Raw genomic sequence first — 26,936 nt, 5'->3', positions numbered from 1 at the left:
CAGTCACTGTTTTCCACTCAGGAGTATTGTTGGAAGTAGGAAGCCCTTGTAAGTTTCTGTTGCTGACATTTCCTTGAGGACTAGTAAAAGGCTAAGGCGGGCAAAGAGTGCATCCCATCCTGCATTTTGCCTTCCCCACGTATATTTCAGTGAATCGTGATGCATTTCCTCGGTCACGTGTCTTGAAAACGATGATATCTCCTACAACATACACATTTCAGACCCTGATTGGCTGTTACTTGGCCCAGGCCATCAGCCCATTGGTTATGTCGGACCTGATAAGAGTGCATTGTTATGTAGATCATAATCGATGTGGCATTTAAGGGTTTATTCAGGTGATCAGTGGTTGTTAGGACATAATAATATTCACAGTAGAGTACAGTATATTCAGTGTTTTCTTATTAGTAACTCCCCAGAACATTTGACTCCTCTTTAACTATGTAGAATATCAAAGAATCCTCATTATTCTTCACATCTGGATTTTAGTATCGCTGGTCACTTAAATGAGTGTGGCAGCCAAGAGGAATGAAGCAGCAGTTATTTTGTGTACTTCTGGATTACATGACATCATCAACATCATCGGCAAAATGGAGTTTGGGCTTTTTGGAATGGACTGAGTCGGCGGCTTGAGAAAAACCACAGTTGTCCTCCAGTCAAACCCCAAAGCAGAAACAGTTTTGCCCGGCCACACAGGCAGCCGTCACATCTGCCAAGCGTACTGGAGACAGAGTAAAAACACAAATGAGCAGATCAGAGGCTGGGTGGAGGAGTCTGTGGTATTAACTTCCTTAATATTCTTTGTATGAAAGACGAGAGGAGATGAATAGTGGCTTAAAGATTAAAAGGGAGAGTTGCTGGTGTTACGGATTTGAAGGACTGGAACAAATGAGAGGAGCACTGACAGAGGGAACAAAGAAAACATGGACAGAGAGGAAGGAGTGGAGAAGGGAAGGAGAGATGGAGGGGAGGGAGCACCACAAGTTGCCTGTGCCATCCACTGGGTCATGCTCATGAAAATTTTAATCAAGCTTTGCAGATAACAGCTTCTCCTCTAACCTAGCACATACATTTAACTCTGTGTTTGTCAATGATTCATGCGTTTTATCCATCGTAGAAAAAAAACAAAAAAACTCCCCCAAAACACTGTCAGAGTTTGTGAGTGCTGCCATTGTTCCCATGTCAGTCGCAAACTGCTTAAAATGCACTCTTTCAAATAACTCCTGTCCTGACTGACCTGAATGGCAGCACACAAGCCGAGAAAGAATAGCTGAGCCTATTAATAGAACAATTATGATAATGAATCATTGCCAAACACATTTATGATGGCCTACTTTTCACTCATGGCAGTGATCAGTTCACCGCGGTGAATACATTGAAACAAATAATCTTTTTTTTCCCCACTTGATTTGTTTACGTGCTATTTTTAACCCTGCATTTCAAATTGCCCAAGAAATGAATCGACGATGATCTGATTTATAGGCGTTTTCCACCTTACCGTGCACGTCGTTTCTCTGAACCCTCTGACTTTTGAAGACAATTTGTATCTAGGTCATACTGAAGTCTGTGTATCTGTTGATGTAGTGTGGGCATACTCTGAAGGCCTGCCTCAAATGGAAAGATGGATTGTGATGGAAAAGACTTAGTTGGTGTTGGAGATACTGTGAAGTTTTCAGTCCAGAGTCAAAATATGTGTCTTTTGCATCTCAGTGTGATTAAAATGATCAGAATCTTACACTTAAACTGAATTATCTTAGTCCTCTTAGCACATGTAGACATGTTTTTATAAAACAGAGCTTTCAGGCACATTGTTAATGTCACTGTTTGGGAAGGTGTGTTTTCTTGAGAGCCTGACTAACTTGTTTTGTCAAGTCACCTGACTTCCTTATGTCAGGTAATTCAAGGTTTAACTGGCTGGGCTACAGGGCAAAAAGGTACCTTATCTTAAGTGGTTCATGATGAGGAATAAAGTGTAATCTGCTGCAATGATCAGATTCAATAACAGTCATTTTTGACTCTAGAAGTTTTAAGACTACTTGTAACCTGTCATAAACATCATTATGCTGGATAGACGCTGCAAAACTGTGCTAATCCATGCACAGAAATAGCTGCAGTGTGCTCGGAATTGCAAAACATAACCTTACAGTGTGAAATCCAGGGTATGTGTGCATTAACCCAATTGGTCTTGTTTTTCTAACTGATGATGCGGTTATGTCATCAGCAGCGGCACACCACATGTGTGAGGCGGTCAGAGTGAGTGGTGCAGAGTAGGTGAGCATTGATCATTGTCAGTTTCAGGCAAAGAGGTTTTCCAGAGGAATCTAAGCTGGTTATAAACAGACCTTTGAACCATTTTATCCTCAGGTTTACTTTGGATCCTTGGTATGGTTGTTAAAAGCAATCATTGTGCCCAAGCTCTCAGACACTGTTTGTATTTTCTTAATATCTCAGTATGGATCCTCTTTTCAATTCAGGGTTTAATCATTAACATGGCTGCAAAATAGTTACTCTGTGACCACCAAAAATCCCCAGTAGGTAGCCCCTTTGTGGCCCCCCTCAGGCCGCTCATGAGAATGACACTGTGTTTCTCAATGCGATTACATGTCTAAAAAAAGGTTAAAACAAAAACAAATCCCTGTACTGCGCGCCTCCAGTTCCACAAACATCCCGATTCATTCACACCTTTTAGGTCAACATCCTATATAAACAGAAAAACAGTACTCGTCACTAGTGTTTTGGTTTAACAAGTGACCGTGTAACCTGGTGACTCCTAGCCGAATGCGTCATGATGCTCATAGTGATGGCGGCTGTTGAAAACACAAACAGAACATGGAAACTGATAGTAAACAAACCTGCATTTGCATAGTGCCTTTCTAGTCTTACAGCCACTCAAATCGTTCTCACACTATCACATTCACCCATTCACACAAGGTGCCACCTGTTACTCCGTCAACCATTACACACGCTCATCTCATTGGGAGCAATTTAGGGTTATGGTGTCTTGACCAAGGATACCTCAGCATGCGGACTGGAGGAGCCAGAGACTGACTCACCTATCTTCCAATCAGTGGTCAATATACTCTGTCTCCTGAACAACAGCTGCCCCCGTAGGTGTCGTTGTAAAAGCCTTCAATTAAACTTTAATCAATTCATTCAATAATTTATTAATGAGTGTGCTGGGGCCTATCCCAGCTGACATTAGGCGAGAGGCAGGGTATACCTTGGACAGGTCACCAGACTATCACAGGGCTGACACATAGAGACAGACAACCGTTAATGCTCACTTTCACGCCTACAGCCCATTTAGAGTCACCAGTTAACCTGCATGTCTTTGGACTGTGGGAGGAAGCTGGAGTACCCGGAGAAAACCCACGCTGATATGGGGGAGAAAATGCAAAGCCCTGGGTTCGAACCAGGAACCGTCTTGCTGTGAGGCGACAATGCTAACCACTGCCCCACTGTGCTACAATTTTAATCAATTTAAAGAAGTACACACGTGTTAATTTATCTATTCCATGGCAACCATTTACGGAAGTTATACTACAAGCAGCCACGGACACATTCGGCTGAAAGTCACCACTTGACACGGTCACTTGTTAAACCAAAACAGCGGCTAGCTACAGATATGTGTGGGCTATTGAAATATGGGTTTACTAAGCCTACTAAAACTACTAAAGCAATCCTTACAGAAGAACCAGAAACACAAAAGGCAGACCATGGGCGGTCGCTGTGGCTCAGTATGTAGAGCAGATCGTCCAGTAATCGATCCCTGGCTCCTTCTGTCTGCATGTCGAAGTATCTTTGGGGAATATACTGAACCCCTAATTGCTCCTCGCCTGGTGTGAGTGTGTTTAAACTGAGTAGCCGTATGTATGGTCCTGTGGTAGCCTTGGCCATCAGTGTGTGAATGTGTGAATGAATGGGTGAATGTGACTCTGTAGTATAAAAGCGCTTTAAGTGGTTGGAAGACTAGGAAGGCACTATACAAGTGCCAGTCCATTTACCATTTATTGTGGTAAATGAAAAAATTGGACGGCAACCAAACAGTTGGAAGTATGTATTATAGGCTTCTCATGCTTTTTGTGTTGTTTTAATGCAGACAGGAAGAGCGTGGGTGAGTCATGTGGGGGCCAAAAAAGATTGAGACTGAGAGCCATAAAGAGACTGTGAGAATATGTACCATATGTTTACAAAAAACTTGAGTTATCAATTTAAAAAACATACTTTGTTCTATTCATGCATTAAACTGCCTCTGTTGTTTTTGCATTCACATTTGGGCCACCAAAAATGTACTTTAGCCACCAAATTTCAGGTGCTTTGTGACCCGTGGGGCTAGTGTTTGAAAATATTAGTGTAATAATATTATCCCCTTCGAGGCCTCATCCAAGTTTTGTAGACATATCTGTCTGCATTTTCTCTGCTCATGCATATTGCCAAAATTTAGTTTTGGGTGGAGCAATTTTTCAGTGATACACCTCCCATAGTCTTTGAGCCTTGGGGTCAGAGCAAGGTCCTCCTTCTTGTTTGCCTAGCAAACAAAAAGTAGAAAAAAAAAACTTTATACCATGGATATTTTGCGGCTACAGCTGGCTAATGTGGAACTAGTTTTCACTGTCTGAACATTGACACTCAAGGATATTTGGACACATTCACTTGGATCTCTATTTTATTTGGTACAACCAGCTTATATGTTCCCTCTTTCTTTTCTAAAGCTTTGTGGATGTTTCGGAGTGCGCAAAAAGAGAAAGAAACCTGGCACTAATATGAAGGAAGTATTTCAGTCTGGTTCGCTTGCGTCTTTCAAACTAAAAAAATCGGTGAGATTTAAGCAAGATGAAGAAAGACTTATAAAAACTGTCGAACTACGCCACCAAACTGGATACGATGATGAGCTCAAGCAAGACAGCTTCTCACCTCCAAGCTCGAATCCCAAAGTCGTCCAAGGAGTCAAGCCCAACATTGTCCTTGTGGAGGGAATTCAATGTAGGTCACAGCTAAAATGCAAGGCCAGGCCTGGGGGATATGCAAGCCCAGGGTGCTCTATTGCTCTGGGGGAACGCAAGCGTAGGAAATAAACAGATTTTTCACACATGGTTATTTTTAGAAGCTGGGTTGTGGCTGTGTGCATGCCTGTACAGCCTCCTTTTGCGTTTTTCATGTGTTTTGATGCTGTTGCGTTAAAAAAAGATAGCTAATTTTGATACCATGTGTTTTCCTCTGTCATTTAAACTCAGTTGTTGCCAAGCTGAGCACATTTTCCTCTCGCCTGCTAGCATTTCTGTTCTGTCCTCCTCCAGACAAATCTAGCACGCTTGAAGTGATCATAATTTACCTCTCAAGCTTACAGCGTGTTGTGGAAGATGTTTCAGTGATGCATAATTGAATAATGTAGTCATTTTGGTCTTTCATATAATGTCATTGTACTCTCAAATCTAATCTTAGTGTCATCCTCTGCCCTCACAAATGTCAGCAACCTTAGTCTGAGTCTATCCTGCCACTAGAAGGGCAGATGCTCCCTTAAAATAGTCTGACATCAATTAAATATAGATGAGGTGCTTGGATTTGTCTGCCAGTGAGCGTTAGTTGTGCTTGGAGAGAGAAGGGGTGAGGATCTTCCATATATTAAGTGCATTAGAGCAATCCGTTTTGTTTTACAGAGTTAAAAACATGGGGTATATGTCAAGATTTGCATGTGGGTGGTTTGCAAGACATACAAACACTTTTATGTCTAATTCATTCCCATAAAGGTAGAGTAAGAGCCTCACTACTGTTCTGCATAGGGTAGAGAGGTGACCCATTGATACAATATACAGTGAAAGAAGGAAATTGATGTCTGGGCTGTATGTAAAGTCTTAGGCGGAGGATTTCTAGGTGAGCTAGTGATAGATAAGGGTGGGCAATATGGCCAAAATCCTCTATCACAGTATGTGTTACTTTATATCATGGTAATATCACAATGGGGTAATTGTTCTGTTTATTCAATTAAGAAATGGTTCAACGTAGCCAGATTGTACTTCATCACATTTGATTATTTTCTTTCTACATTTGATTATTTGATTATTTAGACCTTCCATACAAACAGAAAAACTTCACGAGACAATACAGGGACAAAAGACCTTTTCTCTGGTAATTAAAAATCTTGAACTTACCTGGAGGTCCACAGGAGGTACCTCCTACTCTTGAGTACACAGCGAAAAATCAGCCCGATCATTTCAGTTTTGTCAGTTACAGTAGAAAATGGATTTTCACTCATTAAGTCAAAAAAGAAAGGTATTTTGGTTTGTTAAAGATGGTAAATGTATATCATATGTTAGATCCATTCATAACTTAAGTGTCAGTGAAGGTTTAAATTGTCATGCTAGCCTATCTTTGGTGCTAGCTAGGGTAAAGTTGCTGGTTGGTTTGCTTGGACTGTCTCTGCTGTTAATGGAAAGAGAGGAACGTGCATAATTTGGGGATTGAGTTCATGTGATGGGTAAGGATGTGTGATGGTTTAAACATCTTATTCCAATCCAGTATTATTCATAAAAGAAAATGGTGATTATACACAAAGATTAGTTTGACACATTGGACCATTTTCATACAACTGCAACACTAAACATGATAAATTGATTTGAGAGTAACATAGTCATGTGTTTAGAGGACTAACTGAAGCATAGAAGTGTTTTATATGTCAGAAATATTAAATACGTACTTGTTTTGTGGTAGATTTATCCAGCTGTTACTTTTGTCCATCACCTGTGTTTCTATCGTCCCAGCAGAGAGGTGCAAAAGTAACAATACGCAGCGTCAATTCCCAGTCTGATTACGTCTGACTCATGATCCAAAAGTTTTAAAAAAGGGTGGGTCTCGGTTAACAACCTGTATGTTGTTGACAGTAAAAAACGGTTACTCTAAATAAATGTATCTCTTAGCAAAGAGGGAAATACTCAAGTTATACTTCCATCCCTGCTCTGTCCTAAAACAAAAATTCTTTCAAATGGAAGCTTTAAGGTTTCAATTGTTACAGGCTTCTGTATTTACGACTTCACTCTTCTTTTCGATGTCCGCCCAAATCAAGTTATCTTCTGAGGCAGATTGTGAGATCACACGAGAATCCAGCCCTAATTTGCTACATAGCCCGCCCAAAATAGCTCCCAAAGATGAAAATGATGTTACTAAATCTCTACTGGTGGACATTTCTACCATTGGATGGTTCATATTGTCATGTTGCCAAACACTATTTATAGATATTGATTTTTTTATTGATTTTTTTTAAAATTATCTTTTATCTTGATAACTGACTGGAATAACTAGCAATTAACTATTGATGTTTGCATGTGGCATTCAATATGGCAACACAACCAAAAAAACAAGCCAAGATGCTATTGTCCTCATTGATGTTTTTGAACCAAAATATGAACCCTTAACGCCAAAGTTGAGTCGATTCTGTTGAGATGATGGGAAGGAGACAATTTGATATTGATCCTGTGTAAGCTGAGTGACAGTGTAGACACAGGGAAAGGCCAAGGTCACAGCGAGGGTCGTGACCAGTTGCTGTCATGTATTGATTGTGGTTTGAAAGACATCACGGTGTAACTGGATGCTCCCTGTCGTTGATAAGCCCAGTCCAGAGAAGCTGTGTGGAGGGGATGACGTTTTTGATTGACAGTGCCAAGGTCACAGTGACACCAAAGTGGCCCCTATTAGGCTTTTGAAATGGTACAATAGTTTGGCAAGCATTTATACCTTTAAACAGAAACACTACATGTGTAATTCTGATCTACGTTCAATCTAATTAGTGTGTTTCAAGGTGCATTAATCAATTTTTGACCACTAAGTGTCAGAAAACTCTGAAAACAACTCGCACAATCAAAGCCCTGAAATACAACTTGTTTGCCAAGCGCTAATGGCTTGTGTTAGCAAACAGTTACCTCTTTGAAGACACAGGGTAACATGAGCATCCCATTGGAAACTTCTTTCTAGCTCAGCTATGAATGTAACTCTACTATTCACTTTGATTTAAGCTCTGGTTTATTCCACCTACGTGGCTATCTTGTGCTCTCAGGATATTTGACTAGCCTCACCAAGGGCTGATTTACTTTGGCTCTGTGCTGTTTCGTGCTGGACAGGTTGTGTACACTCTGCCTGCTTGATCTTGTTTTCTTGGAACATCTGAGTACAGTGAATGGAGAGCAACTTTACAGTCTAAATACTGACCAAATAAACAACAATGAGCTGCAGAGAGCTGCATGGTTGTGTGCTGATTTTCATTTGGATGATGAGTACTAGTAAACCTTTTCACAGCAAAGGAAGTTACTGGATTGAACATATTCATTGATAATATCACTGAATGGAGCTTTGAATGTGTGTGAATATGCACTAATGTCAGCCATATAAAGCAACATTATGCTTTGGACTTAAGTTCAGATAAATGGGAGTCAGTGTGGCCAAGAAATCCTTTCACAAGGACTGATAACCATTGCTCAAAATGAAACAGGGAGGAAGTAAGCTATACAAAGCTTCACTTACAATCAGTGGTTACTTTTACAATTCAACAAAAGGGTAGTAGAGATACCAGTAAATGAGGGACAGATTGAACTAGACAGCACAGATTGTTCTCTTTCAGAACTTGTAGTTTTTCATTTCCAGTGATACTGGCTGAAAGATTAGATCTGCATACAAAAGCTTGCATCAGTAAAGAAACATAGAAAACCTATGCAAATGATTTACATCTACTATTAGATAAGAGCCTTTTTACAGTGAAACCGAGTCTTTTTTTTTTTTTCTTTAAAAAGAGACCGGTTAAAATCAACAGATATGTGTCATGTTAAAACATCAAGGATAAAAACAGAAAAATCCTAAAAACATCAATTAAATAACTGTAATAAATACCAATGCATACCGTCATGTATACATGAAACATTGCAGCATTCATACTAAGTGCCTAATAGTGCTTCATGTGAAATTATAAGTCCTTTCATACCCCCTTTTCCAACAACATATTCTGGTGAAGACAAGTCAGAAACTGTCCAAAAAAGGCATGCAGTGGTCTCATAAATAGTTGGTCCATGGTTGTTGTTCGGATAAAAACAAATATCTTGCAGGTATTCAATGTGATCCGCCATCTTGCTAATACTGTTTGCTTATGCTGTGCACTATGCAATACCCTCCATTGATTAAACATCCTTGATTACAATGGTTCTGCTCAAATCTGATGGAAACCAGGACTGGTTTGCTAGATAGCACCGAGGTTCCAAGAATCCCGAATGGAGACGCTTCAAGAACTAGAGCTGATCTGATGGAAAAGGGGTATCACTACTCTCCCTTACAGTACAGAGGATAGGAGTAGCTATATGGAGGTAGAGGGGGACAGTGAAAAGGGCTGGGTTTTATTTTAGCCTTGAAAGTAGTTGATTGGGAGGTCAGTGAGTTCAAAAGCTTAACAGCTTGGGGATAGACGCTGTCTCTCTGCCTTGCTGTTCCTGCTGGGGGGCTATGGTAGCTCCTACCAGATGGTAGAGGGAAGGATGCATTGTTGATGGATGAAAGGAATCCTTGATGATATGTGGATGCAGAGCAGTGTGAATTATGTTTCTGTTGTCCTCATTATATGCTGGTGTGAGTTGAGTTCTGAAGTGTTGCAGGACCCATACAGTACCAGTTAACAAGGTAGTGACTCAGTACATTTTTAATGGTGCCTCTGTAGAATGTAGACAAGATCATGTTGGGAGTCTTGGCTATCTTAGTTGCTGCAAGAAGTGGAGCCAGTGACATTTGTTTGCCAGGGAGGATGAGATGTATGGGTCCAGGTAAGATCCTCAGTGATATAGAAACTTTATATTCTTGAGTTTTCCAACAACAGAAGTGCTGGTTTCTAATGGGGTTTGATCAGGATAGGCCTTGCTGAAAAATCACCGTAAGAAACAGATTATCTTTGCACCTGTCCAAGAGCTACCCTTCCACAGAGCAGCATAGATAGCCATGGGCCCGGCACGCATTCCTGCCCTCAATGTGTTGATATCAGAGATGCTTATGGGGACTCCAACTTGACTGTTAGGTGCTAAGACTTAGCTCAGAAAGCTGGAGCAGTAACACAATTGTAGAGATCTAATGAGAAGGACAGACTGAATTTCATGTGGTCCATGACTTGTCGCTTCAAGCAGTTCATTATGACCACTGTGAGAAACAATGCAGTAATTCTTGAGACTGTAATCCTGTTGACTTCTTTAACACAGGAATGATCGTAGGGAAAAACACCACACATTAAAAATGTCCCTAAATACTTGGAGCATTGTGCTAATTTTGCCTTGCAAGCTTTGAGACATGGGAGAAAATGTCTGTTGCTGTGATGAACTTTTCTAAGTACTCTGTTGCAACACACCCACAAAAATGCTTGTGTTGTTTTGCCATAGTGCTGTGGTCAGTTTGAAAGTGCTCTCACTCTCGCTGTATCGCTGGAGTCTCATTCAAAGCTATTTCTCACTGGCCGAGTGTCTGTTTTGGCCACATTGATGCTTGAAAATCTAAATGTCAGACCAAACAATCACAGACGTTTAGAGAACAAAGAAAATGCACTGATAACAGTTTTAACATGAAATTACATGAATAACATCAGGATGGCAACTCTCTCAGAAGAGAGGGAGAAACAGTGTTTTTGAGGAGTAGTAGTGATAACAGGTTCTGCCCCGCGGTTCCATTTTGTGGCATGGCTGTGATGTGGTTAACCCTTACTACAACACAGGGTTGAGTTACTGTAGATACAGAGTAGAGATGCTGAACACCAAAGCACAGTTTATACTTCTGCGTGGAATCTGTGTCAAACCTATGGTGTAGGCTTGGCACAGATGCCGTAACCTGATGTGCACCTCCCAAGACATGTAACTACACGTCGCGTCAACACAGACCTCCTGTTTATTTTTGTTCACTAAAAATCTTTTTCGTCAAAGGAAACAAAGCTTTTATTTACTTTTATGGACAAATTGGGAAGACTCTAACCCCCCACAAAGAAGCATTTGAAGTCTTGTGTGTGATTTACCCTGGCTTTATATGAGTAGGGGAAAAGTCTGCTAGCTACTAGGCTAATTTATACAAGATGCCATAGACTTATACCAGTAACGTTAGCATGTTGTATTTGTGGGAAAAAAGTATTAAGCAAAAGACAGTTGTTTTGTCTGTGAACTTTGTGAGCTATATCTGAGCCGAAATTTGTTCTTTTGTAAATGTTAAATTTTACTGCACCTCAAAGACACTCTACACAGTGGCAAAGAAACCTCACCGCCAACTAGAGTTTTGGTGGTGTAATTTCAAGGTGACACAGACACACCAGCGCACAAGCACAGATGCTCACAACGGCTTATGACACTATAGGCTCTGCGTAGAGCCCACGCACAACTATAATTCAGCCTTAAGTTGCTCCTCTCATTGTGGGGTTCTAATCTGGACACCATAGGTGGTTCACAGCATGGACGGGACAGTTCTCCCACTGTGGCTGTTATGGTAATGAAACTTTGTGTGTGTGTGTGTGTGTGTGTGTGTGTGTGTGTGTGTGTGTGTCAGGGGAGATGGGTGTATAAAGCTCCATTAAGTGATTACCCTCCACCCACAGCTCTCGTTTAGCCCCAGACCATGCCATTTGTTGGCCACGCACCTCCTCCCCAGTGTTAAGTGTGTGTGTGTGTGTGTGTGCGTGTGTGTGTGTGTGTGTGTGTGTGTGTGTGTGTGTGTGTGTGTACATGTGTATGTGCTGGCAGGCAGGGGGTGGAACAGCTGCTGATTATAACAGAAGGTGTTTCCTTTCCAGCCCCTTTTTGTACCATTACAAGCCAAAGCACGTTTGCCATTCACATACACACGAGCCGTAGCACCCCTCTGTGACTGTTGGTATCTGAGTCAACCCTCTGCTGGATTGCAAGAGGGAAGAGGTGGCTCAGCGTTGTGTGAAGGGACAGGCAAGATCATAGACATACAGAGAGGGGAACAGAACCAATGATTATTTGTGGTTATTTAGAGCTCCGTATGTTAGAACATGATACTACAAAGATCTTGCACACAAAGCAGTTAAGCGTCATCTGTGGAAATTAAGCAGTCCGTACGTGCTATTTTTGAAGCAACACCCAACTTTACATTCATGTAGTCAACCCTCACCTAGTATTAACATATTTTACACACAGCACTAGTGTCTTCTTCTGGTGTTTTGAGAGTTCAACCCAAAAGCATTCTGGTCTGTAGCCAGCACACTATGCAGTATTAAATCTTAACTTTTCAAATATCCCAAATTAGTATTCCACATACATGACGGTTTCCCATAATGCTCTCTTTTGTTCAGCAGTAGAGATATTGCACTCTGGCTCCCAACTGTCTGTTTCCCCTCTATAGAGAATCAAATAATGCCCGACTAATTGGCTTGCTAGTTAACATTTGCAGCAGCGCTGACAGCAAACATGAGCTTTGAATATTTCCCTGTGCTGTGTAAAAGGGGGTGGACACAATAATGTGAACACCTGCAAAATGCATCGTGATCTAATATAAAGTGAAGCCTTACTGCCTCTGTGAATGTTTGCTGCTTGTTGAGGTGTTGCTGCGTTTAGTCCAACAGTGGTTTGATGAAGGGATTGAAGGGAAATATGGGGTATTAGATAAGGAAGCAGAGGCTTTAATTTTGGTCTGTTCTCAGAACTGGTATTTTTAGAGGCACTGCACTAAAATGTGTAATGTAAATAATGTTTATGCCTTATTTGTTCTATTCTTATACCTTTGTGCTTGTTGACTCCTGCTCTACCTTGGAGTGGTTGAGAACGTGTTGACAAAGGAAACAGATGGCTGACATTTGAAAGACGAATGACTTGAAGGACAGTGTTTTACAGAATTTGCACAAAGTTAGCTGGGAGTATATACTACCAATGCAACGTGAAAGAAAGACAAGGTTTAAGGTTGAATACTCAAGGTAAACTAATGGTAAAGAATTTGGTTGCTGCTTCCTAAGTATTGCCTTTTAATAATGCCCAGCCCTGTACACCAACCTATGTAAACAGTTTAATAAGTATACCAACTTATTTAGAGTGAGGTCATTGCAGTTCATGGAAGTGTTTTTCTCACTCTATGATTTTATTCTCTGTCAATATCTCTCCGTTCTCTCCAGCCTTCTCCCACTCTCATTTTTCTTGCGCATGCATCATTTATGCTTTCTCATACGGCCCAGGCCTTTGAGTCATACCGCTGTGGTGCTTCGTATTTCTGTCATGGAACTGAAAAGGGAGTTGTGAAGCCAGAGCAGACTGTGTAGAGGACTGCATCATCAGTGGAGGACAAACTTCCCCACATTACCTCCCCACATCTCCCTCTCTCTACTATCGTATCCTTCCTGGGTTGTCCCTAGCAACAGCAGAGCCCCAGTGGCATGATGTATGAAGACACAAAAATTACCTCCCTTTTTCTTTTTCTTTGTTGTTCTTTTTGAAGAACATTCAGTCCTAGAGCATTTATTTTTGTGTGTTATACTGTTACGGGCTACAATACATTTTTTGCTGTGTTTTTTTGGGCCATGCGTGCATGTGTTTTGATGCAGCAGTAGTGGCTCTTAGCTCCCTGCGCTTCAGTACGACTGCCAATATCTCAGCACTTGTTTGCTTGATCATCTCCTTGAATTGCTAATGATGAGTTTTTTTGGGGTTTTTTTTTGACAACGCCCACCCACCCATCTCAGCTGGTGAAGATGTTGAAGCTGTTAAGCCATGAGCCAGCCAGCACTAGACGAACACTCTCACAGCAAATCACCAAGGCTTCACTGTATGTGCCAGTAGCTGAATTATGCTAACTCTAGCTTTGGTAGTCTCACTTCTTTTTCTTCAGTTTAGTTGTTGTTGGGCGCATCCACACCTAACTCTAGGCAGCAGTCTCTATACCCGACTCTCAGTCCCAAACTGTCTTTCCTTCTCACTCTATTTCACAGCTTGGTCAATGGAGCTATTGTGAGGAGGGGGTATTGAATTAATTAGGCCTATAGCGATGACAGTGTCTCACCCCTGGGTCAGAGCCAAGGCTGTGCTTTTCTATCCCTTTTGAAACACTGGTCACAATTCCACTTCCTATTTGGTTTTCTAAGAGCAGCAGCATCTAAATAGAGTCCAATCAATGGCCACTTTTGTGTGGAAAGTGAACTGACAGTCGGCTGAACGCGCGGGCTCGGCTGAGGACTCTCCAAGGTTGACGTTCTGTAAAAGACTCGGTGCCTGGGAATGAGCGGACTGACTGTTTGTTTGATAGACTTCAGAGGGGATTTGTTTGACTTTAGATCAATTTCCTCTTGCTGCTCGAGTGTCTGGTCACAAATAGTGGAGTTTGAAAGTTTGTGTGCGCTCAAGTATGAATGCTAGTGATGTACAGGAAGATTTGCCCTCTCTGTGTGTGCCCTTTACAGTAGAGATAACCTAAAGGAATACATAGTGCAGGGGTTGTGGAGGCTTGGTGAATGAATAGATGCATGTCGAGAATATTTTGTGTGAGAGATTCAGTGTCTTCAGAGGCTGGCTTCCAAGACCCTTTTCAGATCCTCCTAGTGACTTTATTTCTAAAAAGGGACTAGTGGACTAGGGACAAATTTAGCGACCTAATCAGACCATCCAGGTATAAGTGAGAAATATATTCAAATATATGATATTCTCATTCTTTCCTGTGCGTGCTGCTCAGAGTAATTCACTTCAGTAAATGCATGATGTTTCCACAGTCCATAAGTAATTGTCTAAAACAGTCCTGATCTCAATATTGACCCAAATAATTGTGATTATGATTTTAACCATAACTGAGCAGCCCTACTTCAAACATAACATGCCCTTCTACATGCACTGTATGCTTGCGTGAGTGTAATGCATGCTTGCTTGAGTTAGGATCCGCACATCTGTGATTTATCACCAGTGTCACTGAACGTGGCTGCAGTGGGAGCCTCTCCCCCCTATCCCCACACATCTATTTTTACCAGCTTATTGCTTACCAGCCCACTGGAGACAGAGTGATTGGGAGATAAGACGGATAGATCAAGAGATGGAAGAGAGGGGAAGGGTAGGTAGCAAAGGAGGGAAAGCCCTCGGTTGTCGGCAAACAGATGTCTGTCAGGGCAAGATGAGAAAGATTATTTGCCATGAGCTCTGTCTGGATACTTACATTTATTCCATTTTTTGAGTCACTGACAGAATAGTTTTCTTTTTGTAATGGGATACAGTGAATGCAGTGGAGAGTGAAACAGCTAGCAAGAAAACTTAGTCAGACAATAGAGTGGAAATGTGCACCAGTGAGGCAAAGTCTGAATGATTGAAGATAGCAAAGAAAGCAGACTGTTTAAATGGGACCCTTTATGCTTTTCTTTATTTTCTGTCAAAGTTTCAAATGATGAGGCAAACATATGTAAATGTAACCCCTTTGAGCAAAAACCTCAGGCCTCAGATCGTTCTGAATAGTCTGTTTCCAATGTTGTTTTCTATTTTCGAGACACGCTGAGCTTGTGACATATTTCTTTATAAGGTCATCTGCTCCAGGCACACTGCAGGTGTTTACATTATGTAGCTTACACTGCTACATGTAGCTACATGCTAACGTCAGGAAAGCATGTAGGCTAATCTTGGTTGCTGATGAAATTTCTCCCCAGTGCTGGATCATATTGTTGCTGGAACATGTCTGATTGTATTTTGAAGCTTTTATTGTGGATTTTTAATGGTATGAAGTGCCACTATTCCCTGTTACCGTCATGCTCCGGCTGCAAGACATTGTAACACCGACTAATCAGAGCAGACTGGGCTTTTTTGGGAGGGGGGCTTACAGAGACAGATGCTAAAAGGAGCGTCTCAGGCAGAGGGTGAATACAGGTGATCCAGCACAGACAGTATGAGGACAATAAAGTGTTTTTTGACCATTAAAGCATGTAAACATGTTCTAGTAGAAACCCAAAATACATTTATGAACCTGAAAATTTGCATATATTAAAAAAAAGAAGACAGTATGGCTTGTATCAACAGTTACATTTGCAGTGTTGTCATCTCACTGTTGTCTCAGTTGTATAGCTGTTTACCATTGATGCCACACTGGCCAACTGTTAGCAGTAATTTAAGACAAGTGCTAGAATCTCACAGGCCACATGCCAAACCACACACACACACACACACACACACACACACACACACACACACACACACACACATACTCCCATTTCCCCCCACATATGGCAGGATCCCACTGAGGTGCTACTACTGTACCTCACACTCTACCTCAGTGTGAAAGAAGATCACAACAAACAATGGAGTGGAGTCTTTTCAGGTTGCTATCGTGTTACATGTGATTTTTACCAGTGTTAAAATCGCTCACAGCATTGTAACTCTCCCAGACACTGTACATCCTCTGTCTCATTTACCTTAAACAGTGAACATTTGGAAAGTGAAAGTCAGAATAAATGGCAGATAAATCTGTTTCTTAAAAAAGCAGCTTGATGAAAGCAACGCTTCCAGTAAATTATTACACACCAGCTGCCACGATGAATTTCAGATGGATTATTTGTTATCCATTCTTGTTTGCTAACTCCCACCCTGTCTCTGTTTTGTTGTCCAGGTACAACCCGCGCCCCACGTGAAGGAGAAGTTCCTGGTGTGGACTACAACTTCCTCTCAGTGGAGGACTTCCTGGAGTTAGAGAAGAGTGGGACCCTGTTGGAGATAGGAACGTATGACGGTAAGTTAAAAAATGACACATTTGGTTCGATGTATTGTGTGCACAGATAGGAACTTGTAGGGATTGTTTTTTACAGGTTTCGGATTTCCAGAACATCAACAGTAAACCTCAGTGGTGATTTAAACGAAGTTTGCCGACTAGAGCTGCAGCAATTTAATCAGTTAGGTGTTAGCCATTAAATTAAACGCCAACTAGTTTCACAGTTGATAAATCGGTTTCAGTAAATTCTCTGTTTCCAGCTTCTTCAATATTCTGGTTTCTTTACTCCTTTATGACAGTAAACTCACTATCTATGACTTGTGGACAAAACAAGATATTTGAGGAAGTCATCGTGGGCTTTGGGAAACACTAATAGAAATTATCAGCATTTTTTGGGCGTTATTTAGAGTAAACAACTAATGGAGTGATGGAGGGAATAACCAACAGATTACTTGACAATGAAAATAATCATTAGTTGCAGTCCTGTTGTTGGCATAAAGATACAGTAGGACACAGTTACATATTTTAATTCAAACTCACATAATCCTTCAATAACACAAATGTACTGGACAGTTGTGGTTGTGCGTAGGCGTTCTCAGACACGACTTTCCCTTTTGTTCTCTCCGTGTTGCTTGAATTGTCAAATGGCATTGAACCTGACTTTGGACAGGTGTGCCAGCTTGTACGGCAGAAAATAACCAAATCCCTCTGTCCCTCCAGCCAGCGCATAAACTCGCCCACCTATGGTACATCGTCAGCAAGCAGGCATGTTGTGTCCCTGTCCAGGCCGATCAGCCTGCTTTTGGACAGGTGCACCTGCTAGCACAGCAGGAGGGAAGCATGTCTCCTCTCTGCCTCCAGCTGGCGCTCAAAACATGCCCGCCCCCGCTACAGCCAAGTTTTGGTGTCAGTCCCTTTGAGTCAAAGAGCGCACTCTTCACTCTAGATTATGTTTGCGCTGTCATTCAACAATCACATTGGAAGAAATCTATCACAGAACGGCAGATGTACTAATGTCGGAGCAGATTGTCTCCTCAGTTCATCAGTGCGATAAAGCAGGAAGACATGTTGTAGAAGATTTTTCTCGGATTGTATTTGATCGTATGCACCATGATTGCTATCACTGTGTCCACCATATATGTATTGTTAGCCAGCCCTATGCAATATGTTTACCTCCCATCCCTGGGCACTTTCAGAAGAAGCTCTCGGACATACTGGAAAACACCAGCTGAAGTAGAAGTAGCCGGGGAAAGTTTGTTTTAAAGTTGAAAAGGTTGCTGTCAACATCTTGATATGCTTTGTCTTTCATGTAAGCAACATCACAAAGGTGTATTCATGAAAAATTGATGCTGGTGGGTGTTGGAGTTGGACTGGGCAGTGTCGACAGTGATACAGACACACATAAAGGTCAGGTCGAAAGTCTTTGGGTCCTAATAAGCGATTGCGACACGGCTGTAATCCCAGCCTACCTATTATCCAATGTTGTCCTCATCATCTATTTACCTCATCATCAAGTATGTGCTCCTTGCAAGCTGCCAAAAAATCTGTGTATGATGGTGGAATAAGTTGTCATGTGTGGGTTGTCTGACCTTGGAAGGCTTTATTAACCCTTTCCCAGCGCAATGATCACCCTGCCTGCTAACATTTGAGTTCACACAGTGTATAAACTGCATTCAGAGATTGTTGCTGATGCTTCTGTAAGCATTCTCTGAACAGTGGACATGTTAATCAAAGCAAAATTATTATTCTGTATTAAACAAGTTTCCCCCAGTGAAAATGCATTTGTTTAGATGCTGCAGTTTATTGCACAGCGGGATAAACTGCAGCATCTAAACAGATGCATTTTCCATTTCCTACTTGTTGGAGAAAAATATATTCCCACATGCTGGTTATCCAAAAAGACGAAAGCTTAAAGAGTCTCTTTCATAATGAAGTGAGAAAGTTGTGAAAAATAGTCACCTTCTCTTCACAACAAAGCTAAAAATGAATTTCAGTGATCATGACACAAAGAACGTGTCACATACAGCACACAACACTGTGGTGATAAACAAAAGTCACCACTGACACACTGGAAGGACTGTAAACAACAACACCACAACGTGACACTTCCATTCAGTCAGATAATGTTTAATTAAGTGTCTGCTGTGTTCACTTAGCTTGTTCACTGTTCCATAACAATGGATTTCCGTCTGACGACAAGCCAGGAGGAGCAAACAAGGCCAATGGGCTTCTGATTGGCAACTAGCTCACTCACTGCCACTGATGACGGTATAAAGGAAATCAGAAACTTTAAAATATCTTCTTTCGATGTGCTTTTAACAAGTTAGTTTTGGACAGCCAGCCAAACCAGCTAAACTCGAAGATGGGGCATGAAGCAGATGCCCTTTTTACTCAGAGATCCCACAGTACTGCTGCAATGAAGAGCCTCCATTACACCACTTTGCTTTTGGACACAGAACCAAACAAAGGCAGCGTAGTGTCACCCCAGTGTGTTATTTCAGATAGCAGACATTCCAGAAGCAAAAGTTGGGCAGCACTTTCTAAACAATAACAATAGCATTAACATGGCAATGACAATTATTTACCATCCCTGTAATATGGCAGTTGATCTTGTCCTCTGCTGGGAGGGTAAGGAGCTCCCGCACATCACTGTCTCTCCAATTTTTGGACATTTTCTGCTTCTATTCTTTCCTCTTTGAGTTAGCTGCTAACTGCTTCTAGCTGCTTTTTAAGGGTGCTTTCACACCTGCACTGTTTGGTTCGGTTCAATTGAAATCAAGTTTGTGTGAACGAACCAACTCTAGGCAATTATGCAACGTAGTAACAAAATTAGTCCCTGATTCGGACCAAAGCGAGACAACTCTAGGTCTGAAAGCACCCTAAATTTCCCTGTGATGGGTCGTACACATAACACATTGTCAAAATATTACATCGATTCCATCCTGCCAGCTCACACTTTATACAGACATAAATTGGGCTCTGCTACTACCTTTGCTGCCAGCTTAAAGGCAAGACAGCTGCATCCCTCCTTTCCGCAATTGTACATTTTACACAGAACAGAGGCGGCATGACAGCACAACATTCCCACCTTAAACAGGCTGTATAGAAGGGGTTATAGAGAGGGGAGTGATGATACAAGGGATCAGAGGGAGTACGTACAGTGCTCCATTTCATTGTCAGCCAACCACTACAAATAATAAGGAGGCTGGATTCTGGGTAACATTTCAGTAAGGTGTGGTCGGCTCATGGTTCAAAGTTTTTCTGCAGCATCAGCTAGTTGCAGTGCAGTTTGTAATCTGAGACAACACTATGTTTGGCGAACACAAAATGTTGTTTTTGACTATATGAGGTTGAAACTGAAAAATAACTGAAATTACCAAACAGATTGTTCAAACCAGCTTCCACTTTATATGTGGAATGAAATATGTGGTGTGTAAATGACAGACCGACAAAAGCATCCCCACACCTGGATATTTCCATCACCATGTTGGACTGTAGGTTTTATGCTCTGCTGTAATACCTCTCCAACTGAAACTGTAAACTTCAAACTAAGAATCATTAGTACACAAGCCTATCTACCAGTCTTCAACAGTAAAAAGATATCTTATGTTTTCATCAAGGAATTTAATAATACCTTTTTTGGTTGGTACTTAAGACTCATGTTGAAGGTTTAGACAGAATTTATCATTCAAAGACTATTTTGAAAGCTGCTAATAAATCCTTTTCATGGAAGACATGGCAGTTTTTATTAATATTATCAGTTACACCTGTGCTTTTCCTGCTATGAAATGCCAAAAATGTCTGCTGTGAAAAAGGTCTTTTTCCCATTTGAAGTTGTAGTTTGCCAATTTATCTTTTGACTGTAATTTCACCACCTGGATGGGAACATTTTTTTCATTCCCTTTATTTTTTGGATGCCAGTGCCATCCTGTCACATTAAGATGTTGGCTTTATACTCTGGTCTTCAGATGGTACAGTCTCCTTAGGTCCGCCTGGTCTAACTTTGGATGAGAATGAGTCGGTCTGTCAAAAAAATTCAGTTCTGCGTGTTTTGTTCTCTCGCCTTTGAAACTGTCAGTTTATCTGAAATGTGGTACTGGCACTGGAGGACAATTTGGCTGCAAACTGCTTCACAAAATGTCTTCAGACAATTTTGTGAACTACTTGGAAGAAAGCTACCACTGTACTTGTGTGTCCGAATAAAAAAAACACTCCATGGTATCAACTCTGACTCAAATTACTGGAGTTGTAATAGTGAGATGTAACATCATTTGTGTAAAACATGCTTTAATTTGTGGTAAGTTAAAACAAAGTGGTCTGAACTTCAGTGGGTCAAACAAGAAAGAAATTTAGCTTTGCTTCAGACATTCACATTTTCCCACAGACAAACCCAGTCTCTCTATTTGCATACAAAGGCTACACACACACACACACACACACACACTCACTCACTCACTCACTCACACACACCCTTTGACCCCTCCTACTGAAATGCCCTTCTTTTCTTCGTCTTTTTTAATCCCTCCAACCCCTGCCTCCTTCTCTCGTTGCCTAGGTAACTATTATGGGACGCCCAAGCCACCGGTGCAGCCCCCCGGTGGGAAAGTGATTAGCAGTAGTGGTAGCGGCGGTGATGCCCCACTGCCAGACGGGCTCAGCGGTAGCCTGCCGGGCTCGCAGCACTCCACTCCCCGACGCACGAAGTCCTACAATGACATGCACAATGCTGGAATAGTGCCTGGAGAGCAGCAGCAGGAGGACGACGAGGACCTCCCTGACATGAATAGTAGCTTTACAGGTATGTACAGCTGACAGGAGGCAGAGGAGAGGGGAGAAGGCGTGGTATGTGGATGGGTAATGAGAGAACAGAGGAATAGATGGATGTTCTCACAGGTTTTGGCTAATGCTTGTGTCACAAGGAACACTGGGAGAGCACAGTTTGTGAGTCTGACAGACGAAAGCCTCCAAAGTGAGGATGTCAGTTGTGGAATAAAGTGACCAGGCATGTTGTGTAACATGATTTAAGTTAGGAGGAGGCAAAAAGCAGAATATTTATTGAAACTTCTCAGAAGTACAGATTTGCTTCGTTGTCTCCTTTTAAAGTCATATATTTAAGAGGCACTCTTCTCCTTTACACATTATGTTTGGTTTACTTTTAATGCAGAGTACTGCTCAGCTTGTGCAAACAGTTATTTAATGTATTCAGCGACTCTCAAAGGAGCTCAAGTCTGAGAAAATAACCCAGATGATGATGTAACAGAAAGCTTGCGTTTACAAAACTGTGAAGCTTAAAAGGCACGGACATTTACTAATCAAGTAAGGTTTAATGATATACATTACCCAGTTGCATTATGGGAAATGTTGGATCCAGTGTTTTTGGAGTTTTGACTCATGAAAGAGACCAAAGTCAGGGTACGAAATAAGCACCATCAATTAGCCAAAAAATATGCAAGTGGCTAGTAGATTTGTTTCACTCACCAGGCAAAAAAAAAAAACCCAAAACAATTATAATCTATGAGGTGGCTGGTAAAATTTGGGCACTCACTTGCTGTTTGGCTATTGGACAAAACAGTTAATTTTGCACCCTGTATAAAAATCTAAGTACTAAATAGCTGGAATACCCCGTTACTCCAGTACCATTGGGTTTTGGTGAGACAAAACAAGTAATTTGAAGACATCGCATAAGACTGTTGTGTCTTATGGTGGCCATTTGTTCTTGTTTTTGATATCAACTGACTAATATGATATTTGATACTTGAATTATGATAATTAAAGCAACCCACCACACTCAAAACATATTAAAAATACACTGAAAATGTATCACTCAGACCATGCAATAGTGAAATGCAGTGTGAATACTAAACCTCCCAGATACAGTTGTTTAAAGTCTGCCCTCAGACTGGGCTCTGAAAAAGCCTCCACAGTCCTTTTCTCTTGCCATTCAGTTGAGCACAGATGTGCATTTTTTTTCTGTCAAGCAGCTTCACACGGTGAGTACGGAGGTGAAATCCAATAACAAGCGGCAAACTCGAGGCACATTTGAAACTCATTCTGACGTCAGGTGTAAACAGCATTTTGTCTCAAATGGATTTAGGCGCAATTTTCATTTATTTAGATACAAAATACCGGGCCGGAACAGACCTCAAGGCTGGTGCTACTCTCCAAACTAAATTAAATTTGGCTTTTTCGCACAGGCAACAGCCGATGTGAAGTGCCACATTTGGCTTTGGTCAACACAGTGCGCACAGGTTAGCTCTCTTCAACATTTCCACAAAGGTTTTTCCACCCTCTCACAAATTTGCCTCTAACTAATCGACAGCAGTTATTCAACAGGCTGCATGACACTTATTGTTGGTTTATTTTCATTGTCCTTTATTAGCTTATCCTTGTTTTGCAGAACTTAGATCATGACTCACATGCTCTTTCAGCTGGCGTGGACACCTTTAATACAAACAGACCTGAAGCCAGTGAACACCCAGGCAGCTGCTTGCAGAGCCGCCTCCTACAGCAGCCTGAGAACATGCTGTGTTCTGTTTATTTTGGAGTTTAACACTAGAATGCTGCTTTCTGCAGCTCTGTTTGGATGGAGAGAAAAACCGAATCTTAAGTTGCGATGGACAAAGAGGGAGGGGATGCAAGTGGAGAGAGAAGGTAGCAGGATGTTAAATAGAAAGAGGGAGTGGCTGGGAAAGGGTCAAAGTAGGCAAGTCTGAAAAGGATTGGACAGAGTGAGGAGGAGAAGCGACGGAGGATTGTATTCTGTGAAGGAGGATAAGCTCAGAAAATGAAATAGTAGGAGAAAGAGCACAAAGGAGGTGGAGAGAGAGCGGCAGAGAGAGCGTTTTGGTGTGGTGAGGGGCTGCAGAATACAAGAGCTTCTTTGATTGGTGAGTAAGTGGTCTCTGGGTTTGACTACATCTGCCTGTATCTATGCGTCCAAAAATGTAAAATAGTGCCATCTGGCTGCGAGCGGCAAAGGGTGGATGACTGAACAACCTCCATTTTTGAGACGATCCTTAATGATATCATTAGTACTGCTTGGTCATTTGTGTTTGTGAATTAGTGGGAGGTTTTATGTGATTAATTATAAATGTTTGGAAGCATGATACTGACACCAGCGCAGCTTTTTAAAAGGGTTTCTCTCAGTGATGATTTTGAATTATATTACTCTTTTTTTTTTATCTCTTCTTGTGTGTTAGTAGGTCAGTAGGCATTGTGAGGAGGTTGACTCAGCTCTAAAGCTGTTTCTGCCATGTGTTTTTAGAAGGTGGGACCAAAAGTTGTTTATTCGCCGTCTGTGATTGTACAAGCTACAAGGGTGCCAGTCAAGTGTGAGTGTGAAAATGAGATAACAGGAAACGAGGTGATAGCACTTCAGAGGCCGTGGTTTTAGGTGTGAACTGCCCACTCAGCAGCCTTTAACTGAAGTAAATGTCTCTGTGGCTGAAGCTGTAACACCGCAGAGTAACTGTGATTTTAGTCAAAAACTAAATGTGAAAGCTCCGGGCTGAGGCTTTCTAAAAACTACTGAACCACACTCATCATGGAAATATTTGGACCACAGAGTCAGAAGAGATTTTTCATTAATGTGGAACATTTTGGAAAAACACTGACAGCAAAATTGTAATTCCTTTTCGTCAAGCGTGTTTTTCTTCATACATCACAGTCGCCCATGTTCTGGCTGAAACCTGTGCTGTATCCAGGGATGTCATGCTCCTTAGAAATAAACCAATCTCATCCAGGGAGGTGTTGAAGCAGTGCAAGCGACTGTAGCAATCGAAAACCATTTTTTTGGTTGACCATGTCTTGAGTCTCCTCTCGTGGCAGCCAAATTGTTTCCACAGCCTCTTTTGTTCCTGAATGTGTCTTCAGCGCCATCTAACCGAAGTGTTGTTAACACCAAGCTGTGTTTGCCTCACACCCTTCAGGAGATTCTAGTGAATTCGACGAGCTTCATCACTCACTGCGCCCCTTCCCCGCCCGCCAGAGTGATCCGCCCTACGTTGAGAGAACCCCCTCACCATCGGCCACCACGGAGAGCACTCAGCAGTCACACTCTCACCTGAGCCATCCTCCCCCGGAGGATCCGCTGGGACCTCTGCCTGATAACTGGGAGATGGCCTACACCGAGAACGGAGAGGTCTACTTTATAGAGTAAGTAACTCAAGGCATTTATACTCACAATGCAGTATGCCAGTGTTCACTTCTGGGTGGACAATGCTGTAGCTGGACTAAAGCCTCTGACACACATAGTTTTCTGTAAATTATTTGGATCACCGTTCGGACAATGTTAGAGATTTTCACCATACACACACGCACACTACGTTAAAGAATATTTTCGTCTTGCACCCTTTCACACAAGTCGTAGCAGTGCCAAAATAGATGGGGCAAGGGACGGTCCAGTTAATGGTGGTAATGCAACACTTATGGATGCCAACCACCAAAAAGCTCAACAGAACAAGACTAATTTGGGCTAAGAAGACTTCTCTTATTATTTTCAGGAGTATGGCAAACAAGAAGCTGCTATTGTCCAGTGCCAATGTTCTTGTGGTGTATTTAAGGGGGAACATTACCCAAGTCAAGAATTCCAATATGTTATTTTAATAGTCTAGGAAAGTTCAAACAATATTTGTGAATATGAGCTGCTCTCTCTCAAAGCCAGAAACCAGAGAAGTTAGTCTTCAACTTGTGATGTTGTAGAATATAAATTCTGGAGCTGCTCCATGTTTGAAACAGAAAATGTACCCATATACTCAAAAGGTTCAACTGGGTGAGCTCAGTGTCATCAAGAACATCTTTGACCATTCACTGTATGTAGTGCAGCTCCAGACTTCATACTTGACAACATCACAGGTCTGAGTTTTTAGCACTCTAGTTTTTGGATTTGGGAGTTGTTCATGTTTACTAATGTGTTTGGACTGTTTTAGACCATAGAATAAATAATTTTTTCGTGATCTACTTAAATCAGAAATAGGTATCGGAGAGGAGTCTTATGATTTGCTTCACTCATTCCACGTGAAACCATCTTTCATCAGACGGACATAACCTTTACATGCTTGTCCCTGCAATGTTGCTACATTCATTCACAACACAGCTATACTGACATTGTCCCTGAAATGTTACTAAGTCTTGAGGAGGGAAATTGGCGGTACAGATTTCCCTGAATATCGATTCCTGCTCCAATTCAAACATGTCGCCATGCAGGAAATGTTCCTGAGCATTTCAGGGATAGCCTGCATGTGTGAAAGGGGCTTTAGTCATTGTGCAAGCTCCACTTAAATGTCTTGAGAGTCCCAGAAAGCTGTTATTTTACAATTTATTTACATGCATTTGCACATATTCATCTCTATTAACAGCCTAATATTTAACTTACATTTTTAATTAGACAGAAATATTATGCAGTTTGCTCACAACAGTTTCCAGTTTGTAATTGGACATCAGGTATAGAAACAGTTTTTTTTTTTTTAGGCTTTTGTACGATTACCCATTCAGTTTGTAGTTTTAGCTCCATGTTTCTACTCAATACGATACACAGTATGTTGTTGTGGACATCAATTAAAAGCTTTAGAAAATGTGAAATTGTAAGAGGCATGAAAGTCCCACAGTACTGTACTGAGCACAATGAGGTGAGTCTGTAATAAGTGACCTTGTCAGGTTCTGTTGTCCATTTATAAAGTTTCCTAAAGGATAGTCCCAGTTCAGTGGTTTATAGAAGACTCTTATTCTCTGCTTCACAGACAGCAGCTTTTGTCCATCTGAAAGCTGCTGTCTGTTATTAAAGTCAGCAGTGCAAGAGCTTTTCTTCTAACAGACCATACTAGGGGTTTTTTTTTTTGTGTGAATCAGCCTCAACCTCTGACTCCAACATCTCTCGACAAATGCAGTTTGACGAAACTGTCCCTCAGTTCACGATAAACCAGCAAGTCTTTATCTAATAGTCTTTCTTGCTACTTGCCAGATTTGAGGATATTGAAGGACTTTCCCATTATTGCTATCAACTCAAGGTAGTTTTAACTGTGTGTATTTTTCTTTTTTAGCCACAATACAAAGACCACCTCGTGGATAGACCCTCGGTGCCTGGACAAGCCTCAGAAACCCCTGGAAGAATGTGAAGATGATGGTACGTTGGTGTTTGAGCATGATCACCCATGAGATTACGTGTGTTTTTGTAAAATATGTATATATAGTGAACAGGGCTTTAGGCAGTCCTTGACTTTAACATCTCTCTTTTTTGTTTTTTTACGAGATATGAAACGTGTGTCTTGCAT

General features: G+C 41.5%; 1 protein-coding gene across 8 annotated transcripts in view; it reads left to right on the top strand.

The window, feature by feature from the left end:
- Positions 1 to 26,936, top strand: part of magi1b (membrane associated guanylate kinase, WW and PDZ domain containing 1b) — a 167,811-nt gene that overhangs the window by 90,437 nt on the left and 50,438 nt on the right. For 6 of the 8 annotated variants that reach the window (XM_050037298.1, XM_050037297.1, XM_050037299.1 and 3 more), the window contains exons 3-6: positions 16,570 to 16,689; positions 21,224 to 21,466; positions 24,597 to 24,822; positions 26,706 to 26,788. In XM_050037298.1, coding sequence (XP_049893255.1) covers positions 16,570 to 16,689; positions 21,224 to 21,466; positions 24,597 to 24,822; positions 26,706 to 26,788 — 672 coding nt within the window. Of the gene's footprint in view, positions 1 to 4,628; positions 4,981 to 16,569; positions 16,690 to 21,223; positions 21,467 to 23,399; positions 23,556 to 24,596; positions 24,823 to 26,705; positions 26,789 to 26,936 lie in introns of those variants that run through there. The other 2 variants (XM_050037301.1, XM_050037302.1) reach the window with 2 other exon arrangements.

This window comes from Epinephelus moara, chromosome 24 (genome assembly GCF_006386435.1).
Source record: "Epinephelus moara isolate mb chromosome 24, YSFRI_EMoa_1.0, whole genome shotgun sequence".
Classification (NCBI taxonomy): Eukaryota; Metazoa; Chordata; class Actinopteri; order Perciformes; family Serranidae; genus Epinephelus; species Epinephelus moara.
This window is presented reverse-complemented; position numbering and strand designations above follow the sequence as displayed.